Here is a 15,861-nt window from a genome sequence, read left to right on the forward strand (position 1 = left end):
ATACGGTTCCGTAGTAAAACTGGAGTTTCCAGTGTGAACGAGTCGTTGCCAAGAAAGTAGCGCTTTGGGTTGCACTCAGTGCTCCACTAAACTATGACGCAAGATTAAACCCTGGCCACACTGAGAGAACCATTTTAAATAAAATATTAATAGGCCTAATGCCTCAATGAAAGCGTAACGATGCATACATTTATGCTGCCCTTTGTTATAATAAATGATATATTTTATGTAATGTTACATAAAGAGACTATTACAAACTCATGCAAGGTGTAATAGCACCTAATTGTTGTACTTCGTTATCATCTATTAAATCTAATTAAATAATCTGATGTAAGGTTTTATAATTTAATTTATAGTAGCTCGAAGTACCTTCATACATTTCGTTGAATAATCATGACATAATGAGTAGAGTACGAACTAATTCTGTCAAATAGATGACTGTTTTGTATTATTAATTGATTTACTGATGTAAAACATGCGTTTGTATTTGGTGTTCTGCTTGTAACTTATACCTACTGGTTGTATTGGATTAGCAAAAAAGCTTAAAAAATATATGAATTTTCCAGAATCATTTTGACCAATCATCCATGTCTTATTGTAAGGATACCTAACTATTCATAAGACCCAGAACGAATTTAATATCAAATCGGAGGTTTTTTTTACATACTATACCTAATATCCCGTTTCACTATTAAAATCCATAGAACTCTTTGAAAAAGGGTTTCAAAAGATTATTCAAATTAAATTCAAGACTTTAAACTCGATCGCGTGCACCCAGTGTACTCACATACTTACCCCGCTGCAGCTGGCCACATACACTTCCTCCGGTCGTCGGTCGCGAGCGCATGCCTCAATATCTTCGCATGCGCTTCCGCGAAGGTCACGTTGGGAAACCGGCCTTTAATGAATTCCCTCAATGACAGCCGCCGTTTATCCTCATTTATTTTGGTAGTGGTAATCGTAAATTTTTCGAGAATCATCACGGCATCGTTGCAAAAGGTACACATTCGTATAATTACTTTAATTCGGCGTCATCGCATTCGGCATATCGGCGTATCTAGGTGTGACGGGGAAAGTGTTCGGAAACACGGGATTTTGGACTTTAAGATCATCAATGTGTCTGTTTATTTTTATCGGGTGAACACGGATTAATAAATGTTAACTTAAAGCGCGATAAAACGATTAAAACGTCATCGTATTTAACGTAGGCACGGCGCTTTTAAACTTTATTTTGGCAAGGGGTTAAGTTATGGGTATCAGTATTTTTCCGTTGAGATTTTGTGTATTGGATAGTAGTAAATAAATGATTGTTTTATTTTTCCTCTTTATAAAAAATAAAAGTTTATTATACTTTTAATAAAAATAATTATTATTTGTCAAACTTATTCACTGATGATTTGTTAAGCAGTATTTTTTATTAAACAATTAATTTATTAATAAATTGTATCAAATAGTAACTGATTGTTGAACTTCACAAACAGAGAGCAATGACTTTGGCTCAGATCACCGTAACGGATTGGTATCAAATATTATCAATGCTTCCAAGCAGGCGCACGCGCACGCAGTCACGCAAGCTTAGTGGTGTTTATTGCAATATCGATGAGGCTGATATCGAGGGAAAAAGTGTTTTAATATAACATTTTAACTTTTATAAGACGTGTGTCCCTGATTTGATGTTTTAAGAAAATAAAAAACTGAACTAAACTGATAAATGATAGAGTTTATTTAATGGTTCGAGTATATTTTAGAATGTTTTGAAAAAAAAAAGAAAATTCGACATATCAGCGAGTCTATTACTATGAGATTGCAAACCGATTGAATAAACTTAGCATGTTCTAGAAATCTAACTAACTATACTAAACTCGTACCTACATACCGACAAGAATTTCATTAGCACTTTACATTTCATTATAATTATTTGGTCACTTTATTATTTCACTATTGCTAATGTGTTTATATTACTAGCGTGACTATTTTTGTACAGACGATAGCACATCAGACTACACATTTTTGTTGCAAACTCACCCCTATCACAACCACGTAAGATACCGCAATGTTTATCTTGATGTGCCGTTGTCTGTACAATATCTTTTTTAACAATTGGACAATCTATCGATGACGTTGCAACACTATCTCGTCCCAATGTCACTTCGTGTGTTGCTACGATTAGCNTGATTAGCTGCCAATTGTTTTAGCACTCTATCAAGGCAAAGCTTTAAAATCAAAAGCTTCACAATGCCAAGTAAATTATTTTAATGGTTTTATAACTACTTTTTGGTCAAGTGCTGATATTTAGTCAACTTCTTAAGTAATGATTATACTTTTAGCTCCATGTCTATTAAGAAATTATAAGGCTTCAAGAAATATGAATCTTTAATACAGAGAGTAGGCGTTTAATCGTCGATCCAGGTGACTGCTTTTGGTAGTACAATTACATGAGCAATGTGGTTGACGGACGGTTATGGCAGCTAGTAAAGTCTTACAGAAGTGACTCTTGAAAAAATAAAGCCTCTTGTTGAAAGCGAGATATGAATGATATTATCTTCAAGCGCGTTCTATCCAAAACAAGTATGGTATATAACAATAAATTAATATTACAAGAAAAAGTTCGTAGTAAAGATATTATTATGAAATTTACAGTCTTACCATTGCATTGGAAAAAGATATAATTCAAACTAAAAAAGACGCGCCGACTGAAATTTAAACATTTTAAAATGAGATATTTCAACTTTATGATCTTGTCCAAAATCTTAAACATTCTGAAAATGTTGCGTTCATAACTTTATTGACAAGTCTTCAGTCATATGGATCTGCTAAAGTTCACGCAGCGCCCGAAAAAGGATGCATAATGCATGGGGCTTGCAACACCGCCTTGATGCATTGAGAATAAAAAGGTCGCAGTTGCGCAACAAGTTTTAATCAAAATGTTATTAAAATTTATGACCAGTCCGATGCCGAGCGACAATATTTCATTTTGAGGATCGCCATCAATTAATGGTAATTGAAAAATGATACGTAATTAGGGTGACGAACTTGCGATATACGTTTGATCGCATCAGCGTTTTATGTCACTTTTTCCGATGATACTTAGACCTTTGACATTAAATTGTTATTACTATGTTACCTATATGACCCACTAACACTCCTGATTAGTGTTTCGATATTGTAATATGTTGGTGGGAAAAAGCTAAACCAAGAATCTGCGACAGAAATCAAACGTTAGCCCATCACTAATAGCAAAACAGCTTTGCAAAACCAAAAACTGTAATCCTATAACGTTATAATGAGAGTTGGAAGCCCAGATTTTGAGGATCAGTAATTGAGGTCCGATTCCTAGATCGAACACAAATAGTTATGTATTAAATCACTTGAAAATAAATGAGATGCCTCTGGGTCTGATTGATGTTAGAAGCCTATGCCAGCCTTAAAGTATAAGAGCAAGGTTTTGGCCTAACTTTTTACAGCCCATACGATAGAAGAAGAAGGAAGTAGGTAGAAGTTTCTATTTAGTCTCTACTAGCATTGTGAAGATTTAACCCAGTTGCATTTCCAGAATTAGGTATTCTAATTACAAAGTAGCCACTAGCTTACTCCAGCGTCCACAGCGGATATTGACAGTTAGTTGGTTAGCACCCTATGATCACAACGGTTACTTGCATCATTAATATCACTAGTCCCCGTCCGGCGCGTACGCAACCGAATCTCATTTGCGTGTTGCCAATTCCTGTGTAAGGTTTCAATGTAACTGTATCTCACTTATTAGTACCGCAGCCTGGACCGCGTCTTGTGAAGTCATGTCGCGGTATCGCTGATCTCTATTGCTAAATTGAATATTAAATATCTAAGGATTTCACTCAACCCGTTCGATGAAGAATTGTATCTTAGGTATCGTTCCCACTTTGAATAAAAAATATTCAAATTGGGAATGGTATTATAAAACAATATTATAATTAGTTCAATTTTGAAGTACGCCTGTTGTCCGTTACATGTATTGTATTTAACACTATTAACTAGTAACCGCATTTTAATAACGATTTATTTTGAAGGAATTGATTGATTATTACAAAATAAATAGGTATAAATCTTAAAAATAAATACATGTAATTGACTTAATCGGGATAATAATATACAGGGTGGAAACGATAAGTGATCTCACTCGATTATTTCTAAACTATACAAGGTATCCAAAAACTGATTACTGATCTCGAAAGTGCTTCAGGAGCTCTATTCAACGGTACCGGTACCAATAATAGGTCACAAAATAATCTGGATCTATCCGAAAATTCAATGTTTCCAGCGTCCATACATTTAATAATACCACATAATATTAAAAACAAAACAAGATATTTAAAAACTGGTTACTGATCCTAAAAGTTCCTCACGAGGTCTATCCAACGGTACCAATAATAGGTTACAAAATAAACTGGATCCCTCCGAAAATTAAATGTTTTCAGCTTCCATACATTTAGTTAATCCATACGTTTAAACTATGCTGCAAGGAACTGTCTGTCCCACTTGCAATAATATTTAGTAAGTCGCTTGAAACTGCAACATTTCCAACCATGTGGAAAACTGCTCATGTTGTACCTATATTAAAGAGTGGTGACAGATCCAGGTGTGAAAACTATAGGCCNAGTAACCAGTTTTTAAATATCTTGTATAGTTTAGAATTAATCGAATGAGATCACTTATCGTTTCCACCCTGTATATTGGTTGGATTTAAATAGTTGCAAACAAATTTTAATATTCGTTATTTTTATTCATACAAAAGGAGCTATTACCTATATTCTACTTCAATCTAATTTTTCGTTAACAATCAGAATGTAGAATCGCATCAAATCACTTAATTAATAAAGTGTACGAAAGGTTCGTTAAAGGTTAATTATGGCTCGTACATGAATTGAGTTACAAAGCTCTATATTTTGGCACATTGTACACACTGTGCAATTCGGCACAGGATAGCGGTCCCACGTTCCAGAATCCCAACAATTAACCCGCGAGCTCTAATTGTAAAGATATTGCAGCTACCTACTGCCTAATTAGACGCATGAATGGACTTCAATTAGCATGCGTGCTTTTGTAACCGACCAAATACATAGTTACATTTGTATAACAAATTAAACAAACAATAGTCTACAATCTACCCAGTGTTAATGTGGAATTGCGCAAATGAGATTGCTTCTCATAAGTTATATTAGATTGGATCAAGAAGTCTCAATATAAACATTATAAAGACTTAAAAGTATATTGATGGCTTTTATGGAGAAGGCAATGCAGGCAGTAGGGCAAAGCAAAAGGAAAATAATATGGAACAGGGTGCAGTAATGCATCAGAAACGTCTCGTTTGATGTACCAGTACATTTTTTATTAATATTTGTTTACCTAATTTATAATGTGGCAGGAAGGTCATGTCTTTTAAGAATAGTATTGTTTTGATTCTCACCATTTTTGTAGGGAGTAGGAAAAATAATATTCATCCATGTAATAATTTTATCTACTTTATTCACTAAATAGTCGTGTACATAGAAATGATTTAATTGTCTAATATGTACAAAAGGTATTTCATGCACTTAAGGCAATGGTAACATTGTTCTCCATTTGTTGGCTAGAATTCTACGGCTAATATCACAGATTGGGCAAACTTCTAATGATGATGGATGACGGGCGGCGAGTTGTGGACCACGGCGTTGAATCTGTGGGGAAACAATACATAATGCACGTGAGACTAAAACGAAATACTCGTTCCTAAGCTGCATACGAGACAATGAACATTACACTGCAATAAAGAAACTAAGATTTCAGCGTCCATTTTACAATTCACCACGGATTTGTGTGGCGACATGTGTGTGAATTCGCGATACAAGTTATTCAAATAGTTTGTCCACACACTTAACGTTTTCATTGTTGCTGGAAAGCGTATTTTGATTGGAAGGCTATTGTTTAGAATATTNGAATATTTTACAAATGAGAGACCGAAACATGTAGAGTCGCGTACAAATCGCAAATTATTTTTTTAATGTTAAAGTCTAATGGAGCGACAATAGTCCAACGCTTAGGGACGGACTGACTTATTCGAGATCCGAGGAATTCGGGTTCGAAGCAAATCTTCGTTGAGCTATTGTGGTGATACCACTCGTAATACAAGCATAATTTTGGCACGAGGGGTTAACGAGCTTAGAAAAAGAATATTGAAATCAAATCTAATCTTCACATTTTGAACTCTATGCCTGGTTTTTATATCTTACCCATTGTGGTGGTCAGCGGTGTAGGTGACCTTGCGGAAGGAGCCATCAGGCTGCAGCAGGGAGTACTCGCCCTTCACCACATCGCCGTCGCGCTCCTCGTGCTGGGACTTGTGGTCGCCGGTGTGGGGGTCCTCAACGGAGTAGGAGTAGCCGTATTTGGGATGAGCCTGGAAGAAGGAGCAATAAAGTATGCGATTAATTTAGACAATAAATCCAAACTGATTCCAAACTGGCAATTTCGGGTTCCTAAAAACTTATTTCAACCCTTGTTTTAGTTTTTCAGGGATGCTATTCCTTAGCTCTTCTATCGACGTAACTAAAGGTCTTCCAAAGCTCTAAGTTCATACGGTCCATCTATAGACTAAATAGTAAAACATTTTTACTTACGTATTCATCGACGTAGTGGTCTTCATGAAGGGCGGGCGCGGCGTGGATAGCGTGGACGGGGGCAGCATGGATAGCGTGGACGGGAGCAGCATGGATGGGGGCAGCATGGACGACTGGGGCGGCGTGGGCGATTTGGACTGGGGCGGCGTGAACGGTGTGGTACTCGTGAGCCGGGGCGGCGTGGGACACCTGGGCAGCATGGGCCTCGTAGTGCACCGGCACCTCGTGGTGCACGGTCTGGTCGTGGCGGACGATGTTCTGAGATGACACCGCCGGAGCGTGATGCAGGAGACCTGCTTGGCACGCGGCCACCAAAGCGCAAGCCACTAAAATCTGTAAAAAAAACTATTTTTAGATCCTGGAATCGTTGACCCTCATCACAAGGCCACTGTTTACAGTAGCAGTACTCTCATTACAAAAGCTCAAAGCTAATTTCGACTAAGTAATTTAGATTACGCTGCAATTGTCCTACTCTTGTTTGTTGCGTAATTTTATAATTCAAACGTAGGCTTACTTTGGAGAACATTTTGCTTTGCAGACAAATGCCTTGACGACTGGTATCGCTGTGATAGTGCACTCTTTTTATATAACAAACAAAACATAAGCGCTGTTTGTGGAGGGGAGTCTATTCCAGACGATATCCGATCGGATCACAGTAGGTAATTGCCGCATTGGCAATCTGCTCACTTTATCGGGTGTCGCAACCCGATATGGCTACAATGTGTAGAGAAAATTGACCATTTTAAAGTGAGAGGTCGATATTGTTACAGTTTTTGTAAACGTTTCGTCTCATCGTTTATGGGATCGCTCCACATGGCCGTTACAGCTAACTATGCAATTGTTGAAACCATATAATTTTGTTATTGTCATTGTCTTCAATGCCTTTGAAGATTAAACCTTTTTCATAAATCTATTATCATGGTTTCTATAACTTAAATATCCTATCAAACAGGCCTTTAACTTTTTATTAACAACTACCTTACCATCAGATTATAAGCTCTACCTACTTGCGGGTCATTTCCCATTTCTTGCCTTCCATGAAAATTATTTTAAGATAAATAGGTTTTTATATCAATGACCACGACATGTAGGTAATTATACTCATAATATTATGTTATATTGATATTTAATAGAATGTCTTCAATGGATTTAATGTTTTTTAGTCTCCGAGTTTTGCGTAAAGCTGGTTGTGAAGGAAGGAAACCATTACACATCGACAAGATCTACAGAATTGTTGAAGGATATGCAAGATATTCTCGCATGTTACAAACTTCCTTCTTAACTGTTACATGCGCTGGTCCTCATCCTCTCCGATATTGACACTACCGTGCTTTTAACAGCTATGTTATGAGAGCAATCGGAATTTATTTTCTTGTTCTATTACGGAGCCTTTACACGATATTTCGAAGAAAACATTTTTTCATGCATGATTTGACCACATATTTACAGTTCTTCAGGATGGTTCATGTATTGCAACAGGACTTAATAAATGTTACAAGATAATTGCAAAAGAGTAATCTAAGAAGCATTAAAATTTGATCATGCCAGTAATTTCGCTGTGCAGGCGTCGGCAACGTAGATCCAATCAGAGTTTTTATGCCCGTTCGCGTACCTCCGACATTCGCGTAGATTAATAAGTGTATTAAATTATCTATGTCATATCTAGTGTAATACTTGAGTTAGAGCGCATGCAATAAGTCTAGCAATTCGTTCAGCGCAGAGCTGCGTCGGTAACGTTTTTCGTGAATAAAACGAGAGTAATTTAAAGCACATTATTGACATACACTTGTAAATTTTATCGTCCAATAACAATGTCAGGTTATATTAATCGCTGTCAATATTATTTATGATGAAGTGATGTTTCAGTTCTTTAATTGTTTTATCTAGTTATTTAATTAACTTCGTATTCCTACGCAAAGAGTAAATTACACATTAAATCACTTATATCAATACATCTACATCAATAGGGCATGGATATGGATAAAGACAATAGGTACAACTTCGTTTTTTTTAAAGATTCCATAAATGACTTTCAAAAGTTAGTTTTATCACCACACAAACCAAAGTTCATTAACCAGCAAAAGAATTTGACGCTGATTGTCTTCTATTGTCTTATTTCATTTTGCAACCTCAATCTAGTTCAATGTCACATATTTGAAATTAGGTCAAGCTTAAATAAAATAAGCTTAGGTTTAGTTTGTTGGTGTAATGTGTAAAGTATCCATTATGCAGGCTAAGGGCTACTAGTGCGAGCGAAAGTGCTGTTCCTTGTAGCGCTCCGGTTTCATTTTACCTATTAATTATGGTAAGATAAAGCGAGTTATTCAAATATACGTTACGCTCAGCATTTGACATATTTGGAACGGCTGTTTTTACGAGCGCAGGGAGCTGCATAATACTGACAATTAGGTTAGTAGAATAGTCTTCAGATCGTAAGCTATTTATTCTATGAAGTGATAGTGATTTGCAAATCGATTTGGGTGCTTTGACTCGTTAATGATGTAGTAATAACTATAATTAAGAATATTGTGTTCAATCGAGCGAGTGATGTCCAAGTTAATATACAATTAGGAGTATATTTTCGGATCGTTCAGCATAAAAAAAGAATGTAAATATTGAGACAGAAGGCTAGATCTGCTCGTCCTGCTATAGAGCAGTGTGCTTACCATGAGTTTACGTTAGGTGAGGTCGCTAGCGAATACGTCAAAAAATTCTATGAAGATTTTATTTTTTGAAAGTAGCCGCTAGGGGCGCTACACAATATGTCATACATTTTTTTACGCAGTCGCTAGCGAGCACACCTAACGTAAACTCATGGTAAGCAGCACACAGGTAGTCATCCTACATTAAACTTTTTAGAGTAATCCAAAAAGATACTTTTTTGTCAAACCCTGGTCATTATGGTGTTGCGTCTTCAAAACTATTCATTATCACCTTCATAACTTTTACACCTAATTGTATTTCTATTAAATCGTTGATTATTTTGCAGTAAAACAGAAGCCAAACGATAATGAAAATAGTATGAAACGTTACAGCCGGTTACGTAGACCATTGCGTATTTCAAATTGCTTTTATTTGCACAATTATCATTACTACAAGTGCACCTAGCTTAATAAGCATTTAAAATTGTAATAAATTTCATCAGTCACCTTAATAAATGTATGGCTTAATTAGTATCTCATTTTGCCTCTTCGTTTGTTATAAAAGAGGTATAAACTAACTCGTTTCTTGAAACAAAAACTTACTTATCAATTGAATATTATATTGAATGTTTGAAATGCTAATTAATGTTTAAGCGGTTGACTGCTGCAGTAATTTTAGTATCCTTTAAAGTGATAATTTAACACTTATCCCAATAGTATTAAGGTGTGCATTGTTATTTTAATTATTTTGGGTGAAGGTTAAGCATCAATTATGGGTTCAATTAAAATTTCGGACACACGACGTGATCGATTAAATTCACAGTAATTATTAATTACGGTTAATAACCGCGATAATCACGCGGTGCGATGTGAGGGACATACAATAAAGTACAGTCACGATTTCTTATAATACCTAATCATTTCAGACTTAACTTGTTCTAAAACAATGCAGTAGAGTCGAAACTCTAAGCTGAGAACAGTTGTTTCTAGTAACATGGAGTTAGTAGTGTTTATTACAATCAGTAGATAGGTATAAGTACTCGTATCTACCACAAAATACATGTTGTAATAAATTATTCTTAAATTACACATTTGTCTATGAATTGGTTGTATACATACATAGAGTTCTTTTAGTTTAAAAAAGAAAATTACTAATTTTGCTAAATTTTCTCTCAGTCGAAACAGCATAGATGGAAAAATCGTTTAGCGCCACCTACTTGAAATAACTTGAACTATTAAGTTTCAGTGAAAGTGACCAAATCTGCCATCTTACGTTTTAAGAACGTACCTACTAAAAAGTAAGATCAATATTTATTTTGGGAGTAGAAGGGTTCTAAAAAATAAGATTAATAAAACATGTTTTAATTTTTTATTTACTTCATGTAGTCAGTCTAGCCGTTCTAAACCTTGAATAATATTCAATAATACTTGCTAATGCTCACATTGTTTACCTCTATGACTTTAAATTTTTAAACTACATAACAGAAAATAGTAATAAAAATAGGTTCTTGCTCTTAAAATCCTACGTAGTAAATCCTTGAGTGGCGATAGTATGATGATGCAACGTCGGAATCTGATGCCGTTTCTTCTTTTATTTGTTTTGGAGTCTCCTTTGGTTCTTTATTTTCAGTTTCAGGAGCAGTTTGTTCAGTCTTCTCAGCCACTACGGTATTAATTGTATCCAAAGATCCCGAATTGGCTATCATCATTGAAACTACTTCAGGCATGCTTTTGACTGTAGCAGCCTCTACCGCTTCAACTTTGACAACTGGTTCAGGTACTGATTCAGGTTTTGCAGCTGGTGGCTGAGTAACAATTTCAACGGGCTTTAATAACATCATTTTGTTCCCAGCTTCAATCAGTATCATTTTGTTTTCACTATCATTAGATTCCGTCCCGACCTCTTTAACAGGTTTAGGCTGAACTGGTTTGTTTTCCATTTCGATCGGCGCACTTTCGGTTGTCACTTGTTCTTGGTAATAATAGTCCTTGCCGGGGAAGTAGTGGTTAATTTTGACGCCTTGACCAAAATGTTTCGTTTCACCAAATACTGAGTAGGCATGATCGCCATGCTTGTTGACGGTCTTGCTGACAACGGCATTGAACCTGCAACGCAATTATAAACATGTTTAATATTTTTTGTGTAACAGTTCGGTATTCGGTTGTGCGATGTTTGGTGACGAAAGTTTAAAGGTTTGTTTTCACGTTGCGCATTGCATTAACATTAAATAAGATATGCGCGACGCGCCTTAGAGCTTTCAGTTTAATGAGCGACAAAAAGTGAGAAGGATGCAAGTACGTACGTTTGGATTTTCAGTGACTCAAATAGAGAAGACTCGACAGTTTAGCATAATAATATGTTTTAATAATGTGTCACATGAAAAATTAGCAGGTTTTTATAATAACTGAAAAGGAGTATGTAGTGTGTAAAAGTACAACCAGTAAAAGAATTCATACCCATTATGATCATCAGCGTCGTACTGCACTTTCCTCATGGATCCATCAGGTTCCACCAGACTGTACTCTCCTCGCACCTTGTCCCCATCTCTGGTCTCATGGTGGCGCTTGTGGTCCCCAGTTTTCTTGTCCGACACAGCGTATTCAAACTCGTATTTAGGATAAGCCTGTAATGTATGCAGTGGTTTAATGTGTTTATAAATACATTTAAGCAATAACGGAACTGTGTCCTCTACCATTGATATGCCATTGATGAACCAGTTCCAAAATTAGTCAAGGTTTCTTACAAAATCGTCAAGTAAAGATGTTATTCTTAACATTGTTTTGATTATTAGTGGACATTCCAGTGAGACTGAAGTCCATGGATGGACTCAGTACCACAGCATTTTACTTGGGTGGCACATTTTTCATGATTTCAATAAAGCTTTCGTATTAATTGGTTTCAATATGTCTAGTTAAAAATGCAGGGCTAAGTCAAATGGACTTATATACACTGTATTAGCACTGTATAAACTTCAATTGGAATTACTTACATAGTAGTCGTAATGGTGGAACAGCCGAGGACTCGATGTATGGAACATTTTTACCATTTGCCATCTACTTGAGTTCTCATCGTCATTCTTTGAACTTGTCTCTATTACGACTGCTTGACTGACTGCCACGGAGCAAATAAGAAGTAAAATCTGGAAAAGAAATTTAAGAATGTTAATTTAATAATAATTATAATTATAAACAGGAAGCTAGATTTTTTGTGTGAATTTCTTTAAACTCATATCAAATCATTTTTTTATTAAGAACTACTTCACCTGGACTAGTCTTTTGATTTAGTCTTTTCTTAATAAAAACAATAAGTTTAAAAATTATCAATATCATTTTTAAGTTTGTAATAAACCTTAAATTGTTAAGTTTATTTATTAGTAAAGTAAATTAATTTTACTTACGTTTCTAGACATCATGGTTTACTTAGGGGAACCGTCGCCAAACAAACGAACTAGCGGACTGTTGATGAAATGATTCACTTTAAACCGTTTTATACTTTTCGATTTTGTATTATATAAAATTGTTAAATATCTAATATTCTGGTAATTTTGCAGGTAATACGAAAGAATAGGAAGGATTTGTGAGCCTAACTCGGTCATCATAACATCGATGTAATGAATATTTGATCTTGTTATTGATAGTACATTTATTCGTATTGATATCTTAAAATTTATGATTTAGTATTTTCATTTTTACTCCCTTTATACGCGAGATTAGTATCTAATATTCATTTATTGCGATTATGTTATGTACCCAAGCCGTTTCATGTCAGTTAGCTAATTAGGCAATAACTTAAATTATATTGATACAGAAATACATCTTTGGATATTCTACTCAGTCCCTTAATGTGGTCCAAATTATGTAAAGCTATGGTACTTAACACCAGATAGGTATAAATCAAGTTTCCAAACCAATACATTTATGAATTTAATACCCGAACAGAGAACAGGAGAAACAGATAATGTTCATGCATACTTCATGATATTTATGAGCACACATTTGTTTATTGGACCCACGCCAATAATAAGGGTCCAATCCAGTAATATTTAGTGTAGTTTTATATTGTTAGAATATGGATACAATATCTTATCCATATTAGCCTAGCCCGGAACTGCGATCTCTTATCGGATCGCCACCATCTAAAACTCAATGGAGGCATTGAGTCAATTTTTCTGTTAAAGATATAGATATGGGGAAGATGGGGATCTTTCACCAATTAGTACAGGTAGGTAGAGGTACTATAAAAAGGATGATTATCCTTTTTATAGTCCACCATGATCATGTTAGATTTAACATGATCATGGTGGTTACATAATGACCATGGTGGTTATAAAATATCATTTATTGTAGGAACATGTTTTAATTATGGCAGATGGTCAAACATTTTTTATGACATAACTAGCTGACCCGGCGAACTTTGTTCCGCCTTAATGGCAATAAATAAGCAGACTTTTTTTTAATTTCGAACGGGATAAAAAGTCCTATGTCCTTCTCCTGGCTCTAAACTACCTCCCTGACAATTTTCAGCTAAATCGGTTCAGCCGTTCTTGAGTTATAAGTGGTGTAACTAACACGACTTTCTTTTATATATATATAGATATATTAAGATTTCGTAAAAATTATGAAAACTAATAAAACACGCCAATTATTTTACCGTATTTAAATAATAATCAAGAAAAGCTTGTAATAGCATAATTTTATAATTATTTCACAAGTTCTAGGTCGTAAAATGTAGAGAAAGAAATTACTCAAATTAGAAACTAAGTGAAATGATTGTGTGATGTGTCCACTGCTCCCCAACATCCTTCTCGGTTTTGTTAATTTCACAAAAGAGAGTGGATTCGCCTTGTTATCATGTAAGGCATCGGTAAAATTTAATAGACTCGATGAATTCATTGTTCAACAGAACGGATGGCATTTGCTAGTTATGAAAAAGTTTTATGTGGTATTGTTCTGTGAAATAAAAGTGCTTAGATACGTTAGTACGAGAGAAACTATCCTTTTATACAGTCAACAAAAGTGATTTTCCAGTCTTTGGATTTACTGCTTGTTATATTTTAAAATGATCAATAGGAGGTTGGTAGGTTTTTATTTTTTTAATAATAAGTACTAGTAAAAAGCACCAATACAAGATACAATAAAGAAAACAATCACTAATAAGTGTCGCGATAAGTTAAAATTATTCTTGTATTTTTGATTTTTAAATCTACATAATAACTTGTAGCTATCAAGTGATTATGTGAGTGTTTAAATAAGGACATACATTTTAATAAAGTTTTTGTTCACAAATCATTGTTAAATAAGCGCCTTTCAACTAATTTATTTAAAATTTCAGTCTTCTTTTATCTCTCTATACAGTCCAGTGAGCGTGATAGATGTTCTATAATAACATTATGTCTTTGATTTTAAAACTGTTTAATGCTACTCAATGTAAATTAATCATCAACCTAAACATTTAACTCCATACACTGTGGTCTGCCTTAATTAATAGTCCTCTTACCCAAAAACGTATTTGAACGTAATTAAGCGAAAAATATGTAGTAGATAGAAACCTCTTGAGTTGACTTGTATAATTATGTACGAGTATGTGTAAAAGGTACTTGTAGCCTAGCACATTCATGGAAGTCATAGGATCATGTTATTTTTGGTTAAATGCAGATATTACATACTCAAGAAGAATTAAAGTTTAATTTTGGTAAAGCTGCCATACCATTTATCAGTGACTCTACGTAGCATTTATCAATTATTTTTTTCAGGATCTAACCGATATAGTACTACGTACGTACTACCTACTATTGATTTACTTTTCCCTTTTGTATTTTCTTTAAACCATATAATAATATTCCCAGAACTATTTAGGTCTCAGATTTTTATGTAACTAATTTGGAATATTTTTTTTTATAGGCATCGCTCTTAACTTGTGAAAACGACCCAATGACACATAAATGTTCTCTTGAACATTTATATCATTAGGTCGTTTTCATACCTCTGGGCATTTAAGGGTTTTCCTCAGGGGTTTTCTTAATTCTGTGTGTTACTGTTATTGTCAATGCTTGCTTTTAAATAGTTTCTTAAAATATTTGGGTTGGCTACACTGAGGTTTCAGTAAAAGTAAATGAATATTTTTCAGTAAAGATTTATTCGAGCTTATTCATTAAAACAGTCATAATAAATAATTAATCAGTCCTTATTATGGGGATGGCACATGAACACTTAGTGGTGGTAGTATTGGACGGGGGCAGCCTTGACCACGACAGGGGCGGCGGTGGGGGCGGTGTTGTGCACGACCGCGTTGAAGCCGTTGTGGTCGTCGGCGGTGTACTCCACGGTCCTGATGGAGCCGTCAGCCTCGTGGAAGGAGTAAGAGCCCTTCACAGCGTCACCATCGCGGATCTCCTGGTGGGACTTGTTGTCGCCGGTGTGGCCGTCAGCGATGGAGTAAGTGTACTCGTATTTGGGGTAGTGCTGTTGAAGATAACAATGCGTTAGTTAGTTTTAAAGTTATCATAGTAAAAACGATCCCACCAAAAACATTCTGTAAAAAACTAGCCAAGTCTCGATGGAGCTGCTTGTTTATCTCTAAAAAGTAA

At 35.2% G+C, this 15,861-nt stretch overlaps 3 protein-coding genes across 3 annotated transcripts in view; all 3 read right to left on the reverse strand.

Annotated features, from left to right (window-relative positions):
- Positions 1 to 5,495: 5,495 nt before the first annotated feature.
- On the reverse strand, positions 5,496 to 7,178 carry CPR93 (cuticular protein RR-2 motif 93). Its single transcript, XM_028313865.1, has 4 exons — positions 7,147 to 7,178; positions 6,633 to 6,965; positions 6,246 to 6,412; positions 5,496 to 5,693 (listed from the first exon to the last, which is right to left on the reverse strand). Exons 1-4 carry the CDS (start codon positions 7,156 to 7,158, stop codon positions 5,645 to 5,647), a joined length of 561 nt encoding a protein of 186 aa, XP_028169666.1. The 5' UTR covers positions 7,159 to 7,178; the 3' UTR covers positions 5,496 to 5,644.
- Positions 7,179 to 10,788: 3,610 nt separating this feature from the next.
- Positions 10,789 to 12,684, reverse strand: CPR94 (cuticular protein RR-2 motif 94). Its single transcript, XM_028313827.1, has 4 exons — positions 12,673 to 12,684; positions 12,265 to 12,414; positions 11,732 to 11,898; positions 10,789 to 11,380 (listed from the first exon to the last, which is right to left on the reverse strand). The coding sequence occupies exons 1-4, from the start codon at positions 12,682 to 12,684 to the stop codon at positions 10,789 to 10,791; spliced, it is 921 nt and encodes a 306-aa protein (XP_028169628.1).
- A 2,707-nt stretch (positions 12,685 to 15,391) lies between these two features.
- Positions 15,392 to 15,861, reverse strand: part of LOC114359426 (larval/pupal cuticle protein H1C-like) — a 5,579-nt gene continuing 5,109 nt past the window's right edge. The window contains exon 5 of the mRNA XM_028313829.1: positions 15,392 to 15,736. Within this exon, the coding sequence (XP_028169630.1) occupies positions 15,485 to 15,736 (252 nt within the window). The 3' untranslated portion in view covers positions 15,392 to 15,484. The remainder of the gene's footprint in view (positions 15,737 to 15,861) is intronic.

The sequence above is a fragment of the Ostrinia furnacalis genome, unplaced genomic scaffold (assembly GCF_004193835.3).
Source record: "Ostrinia furnacalis isolate ACB-3 unplaced genomic scaffold, ASM419383v2 OfSCF4391, whole genome shotgun sequence".
In the NCBI taxonomy this organism is placed as follows: domain Eukaryota; kingdom Metazoa; phylum Arthropoda; class Insecta; order Lepidoptera; family Crambidae; genus Ostrinia; species Ostrinia furnacalis.